At 42.2% G+C, this 22,391-nt stretch overlaps 1 protein-coding gene across 1 annotated transcript in view; it reads right to left on the bottom strand.

Annotated features, from left to right (window-relative positions):
• Positions 1-5,486: 5,486 nt before the first annotated feature.
• Positions 5,487-22,391, bottom strand: part of manbal (mannosidase beta like) — a 49,313-nt gene continuing 32,408 nt past the window's right edge. The window contains exon 3 of the mRNA XM_086005602.1: positions 5,487-8,373. Within this exon, the coding sequence (XP_085861728.1) occupies positions 8,266-8,373 (108 nt within the window). The 3' untranslated portion in view covers positions 5,487-8,265. The remainder of the gene's footprint in view (positions 8,374-22,391) is intronic.

The following is a 22,391-nucleotide window of genomic DNA, read 5'->3' as shown; positions in this document are numbered from 1 at the left end:
ATCAAGGAAGAGAATTTTAAAATTGAGGTGTTGCCGAACTGGGAACTGATGTAAGTTAGCGAGCACAGGGGTGATGGGTGAATGGCACTTAGTACGAGTTAGGATACGGGCAGCAGAGTTTTGGACAAGCTCAAATTTGCAGAGGGTGCAAGGCTGGCCAGGAGAGCATTAGACTAGTCGAGTAGGCGGTCTTGATGACGGAGTGGATATGTGGTCAGAAGCTCATCTCGGGATCAAATACGGCAGCAAGGTTGCAAACGGTCTGGTTCAACCTCAACCATTGGCCAGGGAGAGGGATGGAGTCGGTGGCTAGGAAACGGAGTTTGTGGCGGGGACTGAAGGCAATTGCTTCGGTCTTCCCAATATTTAGTTGGAGGAAATTTCTGCTCATCCAATACTGGATGTCAGACATGCAGCGTGACAAATCAGAGATAATGGAGGGGATGAAAGTGGTGATAATGAGGTAGAGCTGGGTGTCGTCTGCGTACATGTGGAACCTGATGTGTTTTCGGATGATACCACCGAGGGGCAGCATGTACATGAGAAATAGGAGGGGGGCCAAGGCTAGAACCTTGGGGGACTCCAGCGGTAAATGGTGCATGAGCGGGAAGAGAAGCCATTGCAGGTGATTCTCTGGCTACGACTGGATAGATAGGAATGGAATGAGGCGCAGGCAATCCCACCCAGCGAGGACGATGGAGGAGAGGCGTTGGAACAGGATGGTGTGGTCAACCATGTCAAAGGCTGCAGACAGGTCGAGAAGGATGAGGGGGGATAGATTACCACAGCCACATAGGATGTCAAAAAATGTCACAAGCTAATGGTAAGTTAGTCTTTTGTAAATACCTTTTCTATATGCAGTGTTTTCTTTTTGTCTTGGTTTTCTTACTAATGCGAAACCTGCGCTAATATGAACTACATCTCTTGGAAGCTCCAAACTAACTAACCCTTGACTATTCCCCAAAACAAGTTCACGAGATTTCCTAGGTTCCAATAACTGCCAACCGTATTCAAATACAACGGAACAAATCACCGAATCAGTGTCTGCACAAACATATTGAGGCTCCTCCCTCAAACATTGCAACTGACGAAACTTAGAATGTTCGCAACAAGTTAAAGTTGGCACATGATTCTTTTAGCCAATTTCATACATACATAAACAAACTCCTTCTAACCAATGACTGCATTTTTAAAAAGTCTCTACAAAGCTAAAAAAAAGTTCAGAACTTGTTATTTTTTTTGTCAAAATTACATCACGTCTGAACAAGTGCACTGCACAACTCGCGGATTCCTGATCCCCGCTTATATTGGTGGGCAGGAATCAGGGGTGCGAATCGGGTTACCCTGGAGTGTCCAGAAATTGAAGATTAATCCCCAGGTCACTGCTGCGAGCAACCCTGGAGAATAATCACAGGGGCATTAAAAAAGTGTATTTTTTCATTTTCTTTTGAACACTTGTTTACTTGTTATAAAAATATTGGAGATGGGGGGGGGGGGAAAGCAGTTTGACTGACAGTCAAGAATCATCCAATCAGGTACTGAAGTATCTGTTCACTTTCCAATTGATAGAATCATAGAAAGTTACAGCACAGAAGGAGGCCATTTCGGCCCATCATGTCCGCGCCGGCCAACAATTGATGTGGGAAGGTTGTGCGCCGTGAGGGTGGATGTGTTGGCCGACCAATGGCGGGAGGGGGGGGGGGGGTCGGTAGAAATACGTCCAACCAGAGTTGGCAACCCGAGCAGGCCCTGACACCGACTCCCACCTGAGAGTGAAGTCACCGCTGGTACATGAGAGTCAAAGTCCGTGAAGGGTCAGGCCGCCACTGAGGACTCTTGCTCCTCCTGGTCCACAAGGAACCTTTAAAAAAGTTTTTTTTTAAACTCACACGTACCTTCGCCTCCTGTGGTCAGAATCCTGGTTTTTGCTGGCGGGTTTGAGACCGTGCAGGCTTTAATCGGGCCCGCAGTTAAAATGCACCTTCCAAACCCGCGACCTCTACCACTTAGAAGGACAAGGGCAGCAGACGCATGGGAACATCACCACCTACAAGTTCCCCTCCAAGCCACACACCATCCTGACTTGGACCTGTATCGCTGTTCCTTCACTGTCGCTGGGCCAAAATCCTGGAACTCCCTTCCTAACAGCATTGTGGGTGTACCTACACCATATGGACTGCAGCGGTTCAAGAAGGCGGCTCACCACCATCTTCTCAAGGGCAATTAGGGATGGGCACTAAATGCAGGCCTAGCCAGCGACGCCCACATCCCATCAATGAATTTTTTAAAATGGTGTGCACGTTCCGATGACTTAATCAGGACGCGATTTCACCATTGCAATTAGGCCCCCTGCCCTCTTGAGGTGGGCAGCCTTCTCGTGCCTGATTTCAGGCTAATTAAAGTGGTGGGTCGGGGGGGGGGGGGTGGTTTATAAGAATGCGGCCCCAATCCCCCCAGTGCAATATAAACCCCCGCCTGCACCATTCCCCCCGGGGGTTAAACACTCGCTCTGGTTTCTAGAGCCCTGTGCCACACCAAGTGATGCATTCATCAGCAGAGCTGATCTGAATCATTCTTTTCCTAGTGGTCACTGTATAAGATGAAACTATTATTCCAGAGCGCAGTGCAGTTTAATGCAGCTATTAACAGATTATAAATTCGAGACAAGAGTCGTAATTTAGGAGTAAAATAGCTGGTACAAATGGTGAGCAGCAATCCCATCAGCAACACTGTGTATCCATATATGGAAGTTGACGGGAAAGGAAGTAAAGACCCTCTGCTCAAAAGATTGAGGTCCCAGCAGGTTCTGAAGGCAAAGTGCCTTTTACAAATTGAACGCCAGCGTATTACAAGCTGTGAGCTGAATTAGTGCTTTAGGTACCTGGATCTGACAGTCGGAATATTTGGGAAGTGGCTGGTGTCAAAAAAGATGGAGGCTACAATTACCAGGAGGCTACAATTACCAGGAACTCGTAACATCTATAGGACATTATCAATTTCATGGGATTTTGATGCTTGGATTAACCTACCACAACATCAGTCTGATGTTTATTGTTGCAGTACTATTTTGATGTAAAACGGTTTGCTAAAAAAAAGGGAATGATTCGACAGACTTATTGTTATCACAAATCCTCAGAACCCTAAGAAACAATGGAAGTTACTTCAACCAAACATAACTGAGCTACCAGGAGTTAATACAGCTGTGAATCATTTTTCTCCGCAGTTCTCTGTCAAAGGAAATTTGGTAACTTAATAGCTGAACGGATGCAGGTGGACTGGAGTGTAGAGAAAGAAACAGCGTGTGACTCTATAGTGGTAGGAAAAGGTCACATATTTAGAAGCAAGCACTAACAATTGGGTACAAGGCCCAGCAAAAGGTACGAGTCTTTAAAAATCACTGCCATGAAAATAATTAAGAATAATATATAAGCTTAGTTGAGGGGGTGGAGGGAGCCAGTATATTTATGTTGCAGGCTATCATAACAATGATTATATATTTAATCATAAGGAAAAACATGGTGTGCAGGTATCAGGAACGCTTGCTTCATTCATAAATATGGCTGCAGGCGCACTGGTTTAATAAACTGTCAAATAAAAACAAGTTTTTAGTAACAAAATAGGAGATGTCTTAAACTTAAAATGACCAGTTAGTGTGCAGGATTGATGATCAGTCACGGCAGAATGGAATACAGGAGAGATTTTTGGAATCATCATGATGTATAACCAATATACCTTTACAGTTCTCACAAATGGTCTAAAGAAAAATAGAAAATACTGCTATTTAGCCACAGCAAGGAACCTGGCCATTGATCGTAGATAGCTACAGGAGTGGAATCAAATGAAAGATAAGCTTGCAATTGCCTCAGAGACAAATTATAAGGCCATTTCCCAGGTGGGAAGAGAACAGTTTTTCTGGAGATGGAGGAAAAAGTACTTGACTGAGAAGTAAAGTAATGGAAACAGTGGCCAAATGTCAATGGCAAATTGAAAACTCTTCGAGCTCCGTAAGAACCAATTTGGGCTGAATTTTCTTGAGCTTTTAGGCCTTCTCAATTTATCAACTGAGGATTAGTTCAGACCACCTTAATCACACGAAGGCCAACTGTAGAACCTATGCTTCTGCCCTGGCTATTACCAACTAAATTAGCACCCAACATGGAATGTCCTGGTATGTATGTCTCAGTAACTCACAGTTCAGTGCATCTATCCAACAAAGAAATTGGGGGAGCTCTTAAAATATTCTGATGGATCCTCACCGTGCTTTCTGATTGTTATTTTTAAAGCTTAATTTCAAGAGTTGCTTTTGGGAAAACTGGATATCTTCGACTGCATCTGCGGAGATTGATCATTCAAGCCTCTGTCACGTTTTCAGGAGCGAGGGCATCTACAGTGGACTGCAGCAGCAATTTGATCATGAGCAGTGGTACATATATGTTCCTATATATCTTATCCCTGACAGAGGGAAGGGTGTGAGCAATAGCAGTACCAATCTGGATAGTTTGCTTGTATAGAAACCTCACCCAGTGCACCCCAAAATAGATGCAGCAACAATAGAATGTCTTGCACAATTCCCACTCCCCCAAGTATCCCAAATGTTCAGATTCCTTTTTAGGAGGAATGGGAGATTTGCACAAATAGTGATGGTAATGACTTCACCTGATACTGAAACAGTTCTGCCCTTTGCTGAGGCCACAGCTGGGAATTGCAGCAGCAGCTGGAGACACTGTGGCAGCTATTTAACAAAGCTAATCATATGTTGCAAGAGGGTCTGTGTAACCAAAGACATGACACTGAAGGCATTCTGTAAAAGGAACTTGCTTGACCAGTGCCTTGCTCCCTCTTTAGTGGCAAGGATTGTTTTGTCTTGTTGTGCATTCGGCTCAGTATTGACAGGAATTGTCACTTCTGCCAAGCCCAAGGAACCTGCCTCAAAAACCATCTGAGCATCAGTCAGAAATATCAGTGGTCTAGTCAGCTGTGCAGAACTGGTGTCTGGCAGCTGTTGGGCAAATCCAGAACCAGCAGGCGGAGCAGACTTGTGACTGCCAATGGTGGCTGCAAGAGTTCTGGTGGACTTCACTCCTCTTCCAGACTCTTTGCACGGTCAAATGCAGAATGCTACTCCACAGAAGCATTTTTATTGGAACAGTCCTGAGAATTCTTCTTGACTGACTCAGTTCCTAGTCTGATCTGTGGAGGGGCTCTTGGACCCTCTGTACACCAATACACATTTAAATAATGGAATAAAGCATTTTTCCCCCTGGAATTTATAGGACTGCTGCTACTAATGAAATAACCAAACAAAACAGGGTCTTATATCTGCAGTGTTGGAGAAGGCTACAGTACTGTGGCACAACTTTCTTGAGGGAAGAATGGTAGACAATGGACAGAAAATCTAGCTTCATATCCCCAGGTGATATTTTTTAATCTCTCAGTAAGTTACACAATCTACAGTATCTGCACATGGAAGGTGAATAAAAGACAACTTTGTAATTTAATGTCATTCATTCCAGTAGTTTATTTTACATAATTGAAAGCAGATGGGAAACAAACTAGCAAAATTAAAATGTTGAAATCATTCCTCACAATGTTAATTCATTGCTTGGTAACATTTATGGAGCACAACCTTCCTTCAACTTTATTTCGTCAAGAGGGGGGAAAGAAACACAAGTTTCCATACGATATTTTATATTTCCGAAGATTTAGTATTTTGTTACAAATGGTTGTCTTGATTAGTTTTAGTAAAACGGAGTCTTCTACAAAGCCACAGATTCAATTCTTACTCATCTCTAGTCAGCCCGCTACCATTCATAACATGCAACATCACATTAGTTTATACAGATTCACAAATTAACTTATTTGCAAATGCATCTATCAATTTCCTTCAGCTTCTCTATTGACAACGTGAAAGGAGACAGCGAAGAATAATAGAATAAAGCATGATGAAAATGTAATTAAAGAGCTAGCCTGAAGCGTGTATTTCACAAAATATAGCAGATATCTATTTTATGCTGCAGATTTACTACCACTGTTGCACAGATATGAAACAATTTGAGTGTGCATCAATGCAGAAGTGGAAGTATAACTCGGGGGTCAGATCAGGACCCAACTACCAAGTGCACTAAAGCCATATGGTTGAGACTTTCTCCAGGGAGCCAATCAACACAGGTTTAAATTTGTGCCAGGTGCAATACAATTCCAGCTGCATTTTATAAATTTACTTTTTTTTTAAATGTTAGGAGAAAGCAATCATTTTGCCTGTTTTCTTGCCACAGAGTGAGGCCCTACGCATCTGTACAAGCACACGTACACAGAGCTTGTCCACTCCAGCGTGGCCCGCAGTCTGCAATATTACTCAGATCTACAGATTACGCACCACAGTCCACAGATACCAATTTGAGACTGGCAGCTGCGATATAACTGCAACCTTAAGAGCTCCTGGTCCAAATGTTCCAGATGGGATGTGAAACATTCTCAAACAATTTGTATTAATTTTCATATATAGTTACATTTGGCAACTGCTGTCTGCAATAAAGCACATTTTGTACTTCAAATTGCCAAATTCTGGTAATACAAGCCAAGCATTTCCATTATTAATATAAAGAAAATATCCTATAATGTAGAATGAAAACAACTGCAATAAAATTCATACTTACATTGCAGAAATATGTAAAAGGTGCTGGTGACAACGACAAATACTAGCTCCAATACATTTAATTGCTGGGAACAATATTTTTAATTCTAAAATCAAACATGTGTCTTCACACAATGGAGCATTTCAAGAGATCAGAAAATTAATACCACTTCAAATGGAGTAAACATTAGCGACAGAGAAATTCTTCAGGTTATTAGTTTCCAGAAAATGCAAAGGAAAGCTCGCCAGTTGCATTGTGATGACATCTGAAAATTTCCATACAGAATTTGTATGAAGCAGTTATAATTTATGATCTTAATATGAACAATTGTGCAATGAACTTCTGCCACTAAATAAATGGAAAATCTCAAACACAATATGAAAATGTAAATACAATAAGAAACAAAGTATCCAATAGGTTTTCTGCCTTTAAAGGCTTAGTCAGGAGGCTTTTTTTTTTAAGGGGTAGGGAGGGAAAGAGATATTTCAACCGATTTTGTTTTATAGATCCAAACAGAAAACACAGGATATATTAACAGGATGGAGGATTCTGGTAGACAAAGTTCAGCCAATATATTTTTCTTCTCTTCCTGAACAGAGGTCTCAAATGTTGCTGGGCTGCTTAATGCATGTTTGCAAACTAATTTCAAGGCGTTTTGTGTTACGGTAACGCTGTTAACGCCAGACATGTCGGGATCTCTCAGTCAGCGGCACAAGGTAACATTCTCAATTCTGCTAGCAGCAGAGACCCAGGCCCTGAAATCCCCAGAGAAGGGATGGTTAAAAAAAAAAAAAAAAATGGCCATTTATGTTGCTTCCCTGGGGGGGGTTCCCTGCCTCTCCTGAAGTTACACAGGAGATCATGAGAGCCCCCATGGAATTTTAGGGTCCCAGTTTCTTCTGTGGGTTTTTGGAGCTCGCATTCCTGCATAATAAAAATACTGAGTCATATCTAGTGCATTAAGGCGCACGGTGACATGACGTGCTATCTGATCCCTGAACATAATGGAAGACATAACATTGATGGACACACATGCTCAGTGGCCAAAGCGTTACAGCCACTTATGCCTATGTACTATTCAGGGAGCATTTAAAACAAAGAGCAGCTCCACTGTAGTCTGTAAGCGCTGCATGTAAGTTGCTCTCCCGAGACCAGAGTCCACCGACCGCAATATAAAAGAACTTTTAACGAAGGGTCACAGACCTGAAATGTTAAAACTGTTCCTCTCTCCGCGGATGCTGCCTGACCTGCTGAGCGTTTCCAGCATTTTCTGTTGTTATTTCAGATTTCCAGCATCTGCAGTATTTTTTGCTATTGTAAAAGAACTTTTAGTTGTACTCAAAGATTCATGTGTAGCTATTGTCAATGAAGTGTAGGTGTGAAGTGACTAACACTACGAAGCTGGTTACAAATTGGTAACCTTTCAATTTTCTAGAGGACGCACGAGAGATGGAGTAGCAAAATTAAGGCTGTAGTTGCAATACTTTAGTGAAAGACCACTGTACAAATCATACATATAAACAGCAGTGAATAAAAAAAAAGTTAATACATTTTCAGGAACAATGAATACAAAACCAGAGCCACCACAGAAACATCCATGTTATTCTTCTCCCTGTTCTCTTCCAGTCACTTATCTCTTTTTCTTGCTCTCTTTCTTTGCTTTCTTGCCTGATGAAGGAGTTGTAGGCTTCTGCTTTTTAGTGATGTCTGAAGGCTTCAACTCAGATTGGTCCCATTCCTGATGGGGTTAAAGTTCAGGAAAAAAAGTGTTAAAAAGTAACATAAAAATTACCTTTCTTAGTTTCAACTTTCTAATATTTGGCACATTCTAATGCTGAGAAAAGTAGCAGCATAAACATTTAAGAGGGGCCCAATGCAAAGACCTTTCATGCAAATCAGCAGCTATTAAAAATAATGCAAGCATGTAGAGAAGAGATACCACCCTCCAAGTTTTAAAGCAATACGCCACGCTTGCAGTTTCTAAGAAGTGCTTTACTACAAGTGCATTCTGTACTGTTTTCTTACAACTTTAAGATCCATTTTGCTGGTGGCCGTGCAAAGTTTCTCTCCTCACTGGGGCATTTTCAGAAATCAGACCTACCACTGGATCTCAAAACAGGAGGCAGTGAAAATGGTAGCACCTTGTACTTTGTTTCCCTTCCTCCCCTCACACACGCTGTATAGCAAAACTCTACCATAGCAATGAGAAGGTGCAGTATTTATGTACCCTCTTCATGTTTATACTTCAAACCTGCTATAAGAATTAAGTAAAAGTGGCACTCAACTAGATTTCTTTATGTAGTTGAAATTGCCCTCTACTTTCCAGGGTGGTTTTAGTTTCATGTCTCAAAATACTTTACTTCCAATGAGCTACGTTTGGAAGCATAGTCACCATTCTGTAGGCAAATACAAGCAGCCAGTGCGAGGTTCGGCAATATTAACGGCAGGGGGGAGGGGGGGGGGAGCACTTCTGAAAGCCCCATAGAGGATGTTAATGCTTGCTTCTAAATCAGATGAATTTGGAGTCAAGGGAAAAACATTTGTTAAAATTATCAGGGAGCTCTGAACTGTAATGGCTCAGTAAGTAAATACAAAACTACCTGTACCAGGTGTGGTACCAAGGCATGCAAAACCAGGTTTGGTCTTTGGGCTGATCTAAGCTGAGGCAGTGATGGGTCGCTACAACTATGTTCAAAATTGCCAGTTGCAGGAACAGGATCAGCTCTGTTATGATTTTTCCACCCCTTCACTCATAGTTGAATACGGTGCAAAATAAAACCCAGCAACTATGCTCACACATGAAATGGTTACTTAGATGGTGTACCAGAGGACTGCTGGCACCCAGAGAATGGCACACCCCATTCCCACGAGGCATCTTATTCAGGGCAGGAAATATGATTACAGAACATAGGAATTGCTAGGCGAAAAAAGACCAAGATCATCTCGTTCGCTTTCTAGCATCCTAGTAGTTGCATGATACAACAATAATGGAGTTGTTGACCAATTGTGGCAATCACTCTGTCAATTAGTCGACAACAGACCCAGACATGAGGTGAGGAAAATCCCCAGTGGTGAGAGCTTTGGGAACCATAGGTCCAGTCACCTGTTCCTCCCAAGCACACTACAATTACCATACGACACAAATTACACACATACATGCCAAAATATTATTTTCTGAAAGAAATCCATCTAATTTACATTTGAATGAACTGCTTCCACTGTGCCCCAAAGGAGCCTGTTCCATAGATTTACCCCTCACTCACTGAAATAATGTTACTGCAGATTAGTTTGGAACTTACCCCCGCCCTCCTTCAAGCGCAGGCCATGTCCTGTGGTTCTACTGTTCTGAACAAGGTGAAATAGATGGCCTACATTATCTAATCCCTTTAGAATCTTAAAAACAGAAATCATATCACCTCTCAACCTCTGAGAAAAATGCCACATTTACATAATCACTCGTCATAATCCAAACACTCCATCCCCTCAATCAATCGAGTTTCCCTCTTCTATATCCTTTCAATAGCTGCACTAACCTTTTTGCACTGTGGCGACCAGAACTGTACACAGTATTCGAAGCGCAGTGGCACCAATGATCTATAAAGTGGCATGATGATTACCATAATATTTTGTCTTAATATTGACTTTTCCACACATCCAACATCTGATTTGCTTTACTCACTGCCGCTGAGCATCTTTGCCATTGCTTCAATTTATTGTCAATCATAACACATTTCCATTTCATTTTCCATGCACATTATTATCTTTCCATTTAAGTAATAGTCCCTCCTGGATTTTTTGGCCCCCTTATGAAGCACTTGGCATTTCTCTACATTGAATTTCATCAGCCACCTGTCTGCTCAATTCCCAAATATATTTAAATCCTCCTGTAGCTTATCCTGATTAGCTTTGCAGTCTACACCTTCATTAGCCTTGTATCACCTGCAAATGTAGCCACTGTGCTGGTGGCTCCTCGCTCCAGATCATTTATGAAGACATTAAACAAAAGTGGTTCCAAAACAGACTCCTGTGGGACCCCACTGATAACATTCATAGTACAGCCACACTTTATCAGGCAACCAATTACGTATCCATTGTAAAACATCTCCACTGATTACGCATTCTTTATTATCAGTACCAGTCTTTCCAGAGGAACTGTATTAATGGCCTTACTGAAATCTCAGTGCACCACATCCACTCCCAAGCTCCTTTAGTTACACCTTCAAAGGAAACCAGTAAATTACAGGAAACTTTTTTTTATCCGGCACGGACGGGACCGACGTGGTGCCGGTTCATCAAAAATTCCGGATAACCGAAAGCTATAGTGAAAGATACTAAAGCAACAAACCCTGTTGCTTAGCAACAAGTTCAGAACAATGGCCACAAGTTCCAAGCGTCTCTGTAGCTCAGCAACAGCTGCAGCCACACCCTTACACAGCAACAGATGGAGGAAGGCAAGTAATAAAAGTTACCTGAACCTACTCCTGAATTTTGCCAGTTAACCGAGATTTCTGGTTATTTAGGTGCCAGTAAATCAAAAGTTTCCTGTAGATTGGCAAGACCGCCCCTTCGTGAACCTATATTGGCTACCTTTTATGATTTTATTTCTATCCAGATGCTCCATGATCATATCTTTAATAAAAGCTTCCATAACTTTACCCACAATTGATGCCAAACTCATGGGTCTGTAATTTCCTGGGTCACTTTTGCTACCGTTAGAAAAAAATAGGAGTGCCAACTGCAATTTTCCAGTTGGCAGGCACCTCTCCAGTATTCAGTGATTTCTGCTCAAGTTCCTGCAATTTTCTTCCTTAGTTCACGAAAGAGCCTCAGATGCATCTGATCCGGCCCCCAAGATATATTTACCTTAAGTTTGCACAGCTCTTCGGAAACCATGTTGGTTGTAATATGAATAGTGTCGCAACTCAGCTGTGTAACACCCTCTAGTTCCCTTTCCAGATCAAATAAGTTACCTGTTTCCTCCTTGGTAAAAACTGAGGCAAAAAGCTTATTTTGCAGCCTGTATAGCATCAGTGGTCATCCCCTCACCAATCCCACTTTCAGTGGTCCCACTCCATCCCTCATGTTTCTCTTAATATAACTAAAAACCTTTTATTATTCACTTCTCTTGGCATATTCAATTCAAAAAATTTCTTTGTCATTCCAATGTCTTTTGTACACCCCTGGCATGCCTTTCGGGACTGAATCTGTAATTCTGTGCCATTTTCCTTCAAGGCTTTAAATGCCTTTTTTTCCCCTTCTTTACGATTTGCTTAATAGTCCTGTTCAACCAAGCAGAAGTGCCTTTAAACTTGGCACTGCAAAGATACACATTGTCCCAGTGCATTCAGAATCACCCCCTTGAAGGAACTCCATAGTTCCTCCCCTCGCCACATTTAAACCTGCCAAGCCTGTTCTGACCAAGACTTCTCAAGTGCATAAAGTTGGTCCTCTTAAAATTTGATAATTTTGTTTGTGTTTTTATAACCTATCCAATCCTTGCAATGTCAAATGTGATCACATTATGATCACTTATACTTAAAGACTCACCCACCTTTGTGTTGGAGATTTGATTGTCCCTATTACTAACCAAATCCAAGATGTTTTATCCCCTTGCTGGCTCTTTGGTCATAAAACAATCTTCCATGAACTAGAAATCTCTTCCCTGACTTATAGTTGGTCTGTACTATACTTACTAGTGGCCCTTACTTATTTAATTCCACAGTTTCAGATCAAGGCTTTCACCTTGACCTGGGGGTCACCTCCGTGAGGTAGTAGAGGAAAAATTAAAAAGGTGCAAGATTACATTACATGAAACACTATTATCGCCTGAATGGAACACAGTAAGGTTGCAGACAGAGTTATTGTTTCAACATAACTGACAAGATGAAATATTTGGCCTTTTTCATCATGCTGCTTTCAATTCTGTTTTCTTGGCCAGTAATAGGATTCTTGCATTAAATCGAACAGCTAGGAGGTAAAGCTTGTATTTTTTGATTGCAATTTTGATTCATCAGCCGTGGCTTAGTTGGTAGAACCTTCGCCTCCGAGTCAGGTTGTGGGTTCCTGGAGTGGGACTGGAGCACAAAAAAACCTAGGCTGACACTCCAGTGCAGTGCTGAGGGAGCACTGCACTGTCGGAGGTGCCGTCTTTTAGATGAGATGTTAAACCATAGGTCCTGTCTGCTCTCTCGTGGACGTAAAAGATCCTATGGCACTATTTCGAAGAAGAGCAGCGGAGTTCTCCCCGGTGTCCTGGCCTATATTTATCCCTCAATCAACATAACAAAAACAGATTATCTGCTCATTGCTGTTTGTGGGAGCTTGCTGTGTGCAAATTGGCTGCCACGTTTCCTACATGACAACTGTGACTACACTTCAAAAAGTACTTAATTGTCTGTAAAGCGCTTGGAGACGTCCGGTGGTCGTGAAAGACGCGATATAAATGCAAGTCTTTCTTTCTTTCAATTAAAATGACCAAAATTACTTGGGACACCTGCTTTAACTGGTTGTCATATTTTGCTCCAAACTACTAACCTCACTGGTCCAAATAAGCTCAGATGACATTTTTAAACAGACCTATTGCTTATAATGTTTTCAAATTGAAAATGCTTTAATAATATCATGCAAGAGTTCCCCTGTATACAAGAACAGAAGCTCTACCATTAAAAAGGGAACTAAAACAGAACTAGATTTTGATGAGGCATCCTAAATAAACAATGACTTTATGCTTTTCCTGTGGTAGGTTGTACATGCAGCAATTGAAGTCATCATGAGCCGAGCAGGAATAGAACGATCCCAATCGATTATATTCTCAACAACTGGAGGAATTTTATAAAATTCAAAAGATTTAGATCTTTTAATACATTTAAGCCCAGAAATTACTGTTTGAGATATTAGTAGGGAAAACACTTAACATGTTTGTATGACATTCCTCTGTTTGTTGCTGTAATGGAAACGTTAACTTAATTAAATTATCTGTGTTAAAGTAATAGAGGAATGTCATACGAGTGCATTGTGCATTCATCCATTAATAGTAGCAATTGCTAGTATTTACATTTTCATCTAAATGTTTAAAAATTGATTTAAAATCAATTTAAGGAAAGAAATCTGTGCCATTAGACAAGACAACACACATTAGACTGTAATAAAACAAAAAATACTTGAAATAATCAGGTCAGGCAGCATCGGTAGAGAGAGAAACGAAGGGTTAACATCAGGTTGATGACCTTTCCTCAGAACACATTAGACTTTGTTGAATGATATTAGGATGGAAATAAATCTAGGTTTCTGATCAGCAGGTTAAGATTTGAAACCAAGAAACCATCTGAAATCGTTCCACTACCTAACTTCATAAAGTTAGTAAAACTATTAATGAAAAGACAAGAAAGCACCATAATAAAATACATTTTATATGTTTAGTATAAAAAGCAGAAGTGTCATTGTAATTAATGGACAGGAGCTGATGTAGGCACTATCTATCCAAGTGGTAAAACCAAAACCTTTTTACTGATACTTTTTCACGAGACCTTGTACACATCCCTTTTATTGACTTATGATTTGGGCCTTGAACAGTGTAACATTTTGAGACTTTTACCAATATGCCTGGGAGGAAATGTGCTTTAAGTTGTTGCAATGTTGCTACAAAGTTAGATTCAGCTTACAAAGCATCAACTCTAAATGGCTTGTGTATTTTTGGGTTGGTTCCCAGGACGAGATACCAGGCAGTATAGATGTCAAAATGTTTACTTTCATAGGTCATATTGTTTTGAGACAATGGAGTTCATTAATTTCTTACCATTATCGAGTGGGACATTACATTCCAGGTTGGTAACTTTGATTGGAAGTTTGGCAAAACAGTCATTGGCACACAGGGCTTAGGGAGGGTCAGAGCAATGGTTTTACTTCGCTCTCTTACTCTTTCTCTTCCCCCACTGATTGAAAGTCTGAGACAGGCAGAGACACACTCCGTCACTCTTTGTCACGGAGTGCGAAATTCCAGGCTGGGGCATCAATGCATGTAAGCCCATCATAGAAGTAAAATAACAATCACATGGTTTGTTATTTAATGATGTGAGGAGTGGTAGGGAATGGATTAAATCTCACTCTGAAAATTTACTTTGTTCATTCATATATTAATGTAAAATAAACAGTTAGTTGGTTTTCAATTAGTCTCACCTCACTCGAGTGCTTTTCACGCCACCTTCTGAAAATAGAGAACACACGTGGTGGCACGTGTGAGTCGTAGTATCGAATGTACACAAAGTACATGTCTGAGGGTAGACGAGATCTGCTTACAGGAGTGACGAGTGACACTGAACCCAAGAGAATTATCTACTTGAGACACAAAATTTGTACCACAGTGCTTTTGTTGTGCAGCACTGAAATTAATGCAATTGTGATGTTCAACATTATTTTCCTGTCCCACCGTATTTGCCAAAACAAAAAGGCAGGCATTAAAGAACTCAAGTACAAGGCATTCCTTGTGCTAACTGCCACACCAGCGGCCCCCTAACTCGCTTCTTAATCTGTTTCATTTCCTGCTTTTTTTTTTCTCAGTCCTGACGAAGGGTCTTCAACCTGAAACGTCGACTCTATTTTCTCTCCACGGATGTTGCCTGGCCTGCCGAGTTTTTCCAGCGTTTTCTGTTGTTATTCCCCTTTAATACGGGTGTTGTGAGGAAGTTCAGAAAACTGATCTCTTGAAGAACAATTTTTTTGACAAAGTGATAATCAGGCGTGTTAACAGCTTCTTTTCTCAGCAGGGTGCAGTGATCCCAAGAGAGTGAAAGGAATTAGTTTGCTCATTCCTTTGGCTTTCTCCTGTTTATACTTTGCATGTCCTTGCTGGCCCCCAGTGTATAGATTTCAATATCCTCACCTTTACGTTCAAATCCCTCCACGGTGTCACAGGTTTATGTCGCTGCCTGCACATTCCGCACCTCCAGTTGTACATTATCACTTATTCCTGCTCTCCACCATCAGAGGGTGATCTTTCAACAACTTGCATTTATCTAGCCATTTTAGTGAACATCGCAAGGTGCTTAACATAGGAGACAGACACAGGGGTTGCTGCAGTTAGCACAGATGACTAGAAGCATCATTGAAAAGATATATTTGACTGTTACATAAATGAAAGCTGTAGCAGACATAAGTGACTTTTCTCCTGGCCATTATTTGTCATTTTACTGAAAAGCACCAGAAAACAATAGGCTTTTTATTTGGTTATATGATGACCAGTTGATGAGATACTAGAGAGGAGCTAATGTGGAGCAGTCGATCAACAAGGAGTCAACACCTTCCGGAGGAGAGGGGAGAAACATTACATGAGAAAATTGGCAAGGAAGACAAACAGTACATCCAAATGGTCACATTTCAAAATGTGTTTGGGAGATTTGCATCATTATTTATGCAATGAAACAGTGGCACTCTTATATGGAAAGCTGGACAAATTAGCCTAATCTCTCAATTCTGCAGCCTAAAAGTAGAGGATAACAGTAGCTAGATGCTCACTGATATACATCCGTTGCAATGCATTCTTTGGGGGGAAAACAAATACATCCATTACCAACTTTAATATTCAGGGGAAAAAATCATGACAATTTTTAAATAAGGGAAGCCCATTGTGGAAATAGTATTATGGGTTAATAAATTACCTCAGACTCATCACTATTTCTTCAACAGTTAACACCTCACTATTACTCACTTTCTCAATTTTTTATTCCTTTGACTCCCCTCCACCCAAGACTCTTAACTCCTACAGGGTAGAGTTGTTCTAGTGCTGGCTGGCTTCCTGCACCTCAGCCAAGTGGCCATACTTAGCCTAGGTAATAAGCATGTGTAGCCTATTCAACTGTGGAAAGCATCACAGCTGAACCTCGTCCTCGTCTTTTGACTAGGCACTTTACAACCTTCCGGACTCAACATAGAGTTCAACAGTTTCAGATCATAACCACCGCTCCCATTTTTTTCCCCAGACAGCAGGTGCTGTTAATGATTCTGCGGTTGCCATTTAGAACTCTCTAGACCCACCTTTTGTTTCTTTACTTGTCCCATTACCACCCTCTTTTACCCTGCACCAGCATCCCTTTTGTCATTTTATCACGCTCGCCCTCCACCCTATCACAGACCTTCCCTTTTGTTCTTTCCTCTCCTCCCCTCCCCTCCCCCTTTCCCTGCACTTGCTTAAAACCTGTTACATCTCTAACATTTTCCAGTTCTGATGAAAGGTCATTGACTTGAAACATGGGTTCATAATTTGCAGTCAGCGGCGAAGCAAAGGCACTCGCCGCTGGCCCCAAAGAAAGCTGCACTCGCCGCTGGCCCCAAAGAAAGCTGCCCACAGAGATCTTGTGATGTCTGTGGCGAGAAGTTTGCTTTTTTCAAACGTTCAACTGATTGCAACACAATGTAGTGGGAATTCCCTAGTGCGATGTTGTGGTGACAGCAACAAGCTGTCTAAGCAGCCAATCACATTGAAGAATTCTCAGAGACAGGAAACGAGAAGCAGTTTTTATCTGGACTTTTTAAAAATGTTAGAGAGTGAAATGAAGATTGTGACTTTCACATGGGAATAAAGTAGAAGCGGAAATATCATGAACAAACTTTAAAAAATTTCTTAATGTTTTAAATTTTTTAAAATTTTGATCATAAGAGAAATTTGATACTCCACAAATATAAAAATTAGTTTTTCGGGGCCAGAACATTTGTATACCAGTCAATACGCTGTTATAACCCTAATTATACCTATTTCAACAAGGCTTACCATTAATGGGGTATTTAACAGCGATATTACTGTGAAAAAGCCCAAGTTTTCTTCGATTTCACAGATTGCTGGTTATGGGGTGGAGGTGGGGTCCACAGCGCAGCCAGTGTTGGAACAGTGAATAACTGACCGCAACTTCAGGATTACCGTGTTTAGATGCGCGTGCGCTACATCCTGAAGTTGCGGTCAGTTTCAGAGGGGTAATGACAGCGAACGCTGCTGGTTTGCCATCAATACCCACTGCAAATTCTGGGCCAAGAACACTCTCTCTCTCTCTCCACAGATCTGTCTGACCTGCTGAGTATTTCCAGCATTTTCTGTTTTTATTTCCTGTCCTGCTCTTATTTGAGTTGCACACTTTGTAGCAGGGATCACACGATAGCATTTGGGAGTTGGAGGCCCTCACATTTCCCCTTAGCCCAGGGGTGCAAAGACCAATTGACGCACCCCAACTGCTATGGCATCAGAGATCAGCAAACTCACTAGAGTCATACTTCTCCAGTACATTTCACACATCAGGAAAAAGACTGAATATGGGAAGACTGATACTCTGCAACTGCATTCAGAAGCTTTCTGTCACAACATATTTTATTAATATTGTCAAGAATAAAAAAAATTAAGCTTTTTCTGCTCAAACACATCAAAATCTTAACTGGGTTGGAATGAAAAGCAGCCGGAAAGCTTCAAGTTGGTTTTCACTCCTCCACCTTAGTCATAGCGACATAGTCTGCCAACAAACTGATTAATCTTTATTCGCAAGTCAGCTGTAACTGTAAATGGTTTCTCAGCTGGACGCACTGTACTTTCATCCCTGTGGTCACAACACATGCAGAAAGAGAGAAATATTTAACAAAAATAAACCTTAATATTATTGCAGTTCCGGCTTTGATAAACTAATCACAGCTTGGTAAGTGGTCATCAGCTGCAACTGGTACTTAAGGTGGAACGCGAGCAAATTAATCCTAAATAGGAAACTTTGGTACGGTGGCATAGTGGTTAGCACTGTTGTCTCACAGCGCCAGAGACCCGGGTTCGAATCCGGCCTCGGGCGACTGTCTGTGTGGAGTTTGCACATTCTCCCCGTGTTTGCGTGGGTTTTCTCCGGGTGCTCCGGTTTCCTCCCACAGTCCAAAGATGTGCGGGTTAGGTTGATTGGCTATGATAAATTGACCCTTAGTGTTAGGGGGATTAACTACGTGGGGTTACAGGGATAGGGTGGGATATGTGTTGGTGTAGGGGTTACGGGGATTGGGTGGGATATGTGTCGATGCAGGCTCGATGGGCCGAAATGGCCTCTATCTGCACTGTGGCGTTTCTGTGATTTCTGAGAACTTCTCTCTCACAGCCCGACTAGCAAAAGGCCAAGAATCAGATTTTCATTTTGGTCTGCTAGGTGGCATAACAACTGATCGCAACTGCAGATATCTGTAACCAGGACAAATGTTTCAGGAAATTGGCTGCCGTGGTTACAGAATGTAAGAAGTCACACAACACCAGGTTATAGTCCAACAGCTTTATTTGAAATCACAAGCTTTCGGAGCGCTGCTCCTTCTTCAGGTGAAGTGGAGAAATGCATAAAGACACAGCTTATATAGTCAGAGAATCATGTCAGATGTTTACAGGTAACCTTTCCAACTGCCATTTATCACACCTCGGCAGAGAGATAATCACAGCAGTCAAAGGTGTGAATGGTGTCCAAACAGGTCAGTCAGGGAAACATTACATCAAAGAACAATGAGGTGGGGTCTTCACCTGAAGAAGGAGCAGCGCTCCGAAAGCTTGTGATTTCAAATAAAGCTGTTGGACTATAACCTGGTGTTGTGTGACTTCTTACATTTGTCCACCCCAGTCCAACTCCGGCATCTCCACACCGTGGTTACAGAAAGCACAGGGAAACTTGTATAAATGACAGTTGGCCACAAAAAAGCAATAGATTCCACACAGCCTAATGCATGTTCCTGCAACTTTAATTCAGGCAGGGATGATTAACTCTGGTTTTATATTCTTGCAGACAAGAGGGAGAGAGTCCCTGGTAATGCCAGTAACTGGGAGTTCGACAAGCTGCTAGTGTTGTGTGAAGCTTTGACATTTTGCAGACTTTTTGGATTGTTTAGATGCAGCCTTTGCCATGGAAAAAGTCATGTAGATTTGGCTGAAAAGCTTGTGGATCAGATGCAGTTACATTTTGATACAAAACGATCAGTCCAACACTATCTCTTCAGTGCTGGAGAGGGTGGACTTTGGCACAGGTTAGATTCAGCTCGTTATGTCCCTTGGTCTGCCTTTGGACTGAACTAAGTCCAGGAGCAACAAGTGAATTTTCCCTTCCTCTTGCCAAACAATACTGGATGGGAAAAAAAAAAATCTTTGTAAAACACTGAATTTGCTGACAGCGATAAGTAAATCCTCGCTTTAATAAAGGTGCGCACCCTTCTAGCAGCTTCTGCAGGTGGCTTTGCCCAGCATAGGTCTGACACAAGAAGCTGCATGTTTGTAACTTAGAGAGCTTACATTTACTCTGAACTGGATTGCTTTTTGAAAGAGCTGGCACAGACTCGATGGGCCGAATGGCCTCCTTCTGTGCTGTACTATTCTAATGATTCTATGATTTAGGGAGTGGAGGTGGGTTGACGACATTGCAACCCATTCTCAGCAAAGTTAATGACATATTCTTCTCATTGCTAAGGATACAGAAGAAACACAAAAAGACATTGAAAATCTGGAGCTGAAGGAACAAGCACATTCTTTCTACTTACAAGTAGGGGAGTGGCTTTGTTTTCCAGTTTATTAAATCTAGAAAGAAGTGGAATTCTCCAGGCCTCTCGTGAGGATTGGTGCTGCTTCTGCTGACAGCCAAAGTTTACACCAAGAATAGTAAAAAAAAACACAACAGCAGGTATTCAACCTTCCCCTTTTTTGAATGAAGTTTGGCAGTAGCTCCCTAGAATTATGCTTTAGGAAAGTTGACAGCCAGTCTACAAAGCGATGAAGAACACTGAAATGATTGATTCATGCCTGTACTAGAATTGGGAGTGAGGTGGGGAGAGAATGCCAGCGAGTACTGGTCTGACTCTCAGCACATTAACTCAAGGATCTTTCCTGGACACCTCTGGGTTATGGCAAGAGCAAAAAAGCCCCGTGAACACAAGAGCAGGAGTAGGCCATACGGCCCCTCGAGCCGACTCCGCCGTTCAATAAGATCATGGCTGATCATCAACCTCAACTCCACTTTCCCGCCCGATCTCCATATCCCTCGATTCCCCTAGAATCCAAAAATCTATCTATCTCAGCCTTGAATATACTCAAAGACTCAGCATTCACAGCCCTGTGGGGCAGAGAATTCCAAAGATTCACAACCTTCCGAGTGAAGAAATTCTTCCTCATCTCAGTCTTAAATGGCCTACCCCTTATCCTGAGACTATGCCCCCTAGTTCTAGACTCTCCAGCCAGGGGAAACAACCTCTCAGCATCTACCCTGTCAATCCCCTTCAGAATCTTACATGTTTCAATGAGATCACCTCTCATTCTTCTAAACTCCAGAGTGTCTAGGCCCATTCTACACAATCTCTCCTCATAGGACAGTTTCTGTGCTTTGATGGTTATTGGTGCACAAATCAAATAAAATTGGGTCAATTGTTAAATACATTGACCAGTGTGAAACTGAGCTAGGTTGCAGATTTGATCTGTGATAAGCTAAGTGTCAGCTAGGGCTGCAGTAGAAAAGGCATTAAACTGTCCCTCAACTGGGCTATGAAATGTGGTTTGGGGGGGGGGGGGGAAATCAAGCAACATTCCCCATCCTCACTGATCCCTGTTGGAAGATTCCTGTGCAGAGACAAGATCAGATCCAGCTGTGATGCTCCTTACAGTTGAATAGTCTCCTGAACTTGCTGTCTTAGTCATGTGAAAAATGAGCATCGGAAGACAACCCATATCCAAAGAGCAGTGCTCCACTACAAGTCAGGAAGGAAGTGGGGTGGCGGGGGGGGGGGGGGGGAAAAGAGAGAAAGTGGATGGATCAAAATTAAGAGTGAATAAAATTGGGGCCAAGTGAAGCGAGCTACACACTTACATTGATTGAGAAACACAAGATTGCTGCCACACTAAAACTCAGTTGGGCAGAAACTAAATATTTATAGCATCACATCCAGCATTATCCCTCCCTGGAGAAAACTACAAGTAGGATCTAACACACAACTGATATTCTACACACAAGTAAGGTCTAGATTTGAGTTTGAACACGTCCTGTAGCACACTAATGCAAATAATTCATTAGGTCAAGTGAAAGGTTCAGATTGCATGGTGCAGTCCAGAAATCACAAATTGTGACAATCAGATTTTTTATCCACAACATCTCTGACTAAATTTGTACGCACCCATATAATAACGAAGCCCATTTCCTGACTACTTTGTGCTCTTTCATTAACTTTACTCTTTCAGGACTATAATGACATTTCTGCATGATATTAATAAAGGCTTACTTTTTAAACTTAGTCCAATTCTATGAAGTAAGAATGATTCGACTCCAAGGGGGAAAAATTCAATTGATTTGCGCCTGCTGTTAGCGGCAATGGGGCGCAAAGCAACTAGCGCCTCTCGCGAAATTCAGTGGGAAGTTAGTGACGGCGGTAACCATTAGTGTCCCGCAGTTGGCAATGATGTCATCGCCATGTGCAGCGCCCCAGCTGTGATCTTCGGTAGTGCCCCCTGACTTACCGCCGGGCGTTATGCCCGACAGGGTCAGGGGGGCCTACCTGCGACCGGGGCAGCGCTAATTAAAGGGAAGGTGCCAGGCGGCCATTTTTGTTGCTGGCCACCTGCCAGCACCTGCTCGCTTTGCCGTCCCCGGCCTTCTGAGCAGCCCCCCACCCCCCGCGGAGTGCCGGCTGCGCTCAGTGAGGCCGGCACTTCTCTTGAGTGCCGGGCTCTTTTGCCAGCACTCTGATCCCTGGTGGCCCAGCTGGGCCCTGGGTTGCGCTGCGCAAGGCCCCTCC

This window comes from Somniosus microcephalus, chromosome 13 (assembly GCF_052327205.1).
Source record: "Somniosus microcephalus isolate GS21.2 chromosome 13, FLI_Smic_1.0, whole genome shotgun sequence".
In the NCBI taxonomy this organism is placed as follows: domain Eukaryota; kingdom Metazoa; phylum Chordata; class Chondrichthyes; order Squaliformes; family Somniosidae; genus Somniosus; species Somniosus microcephalus.
This window is presented reverse-complemented; position numbering and strand designations above follow the sequence as displayed.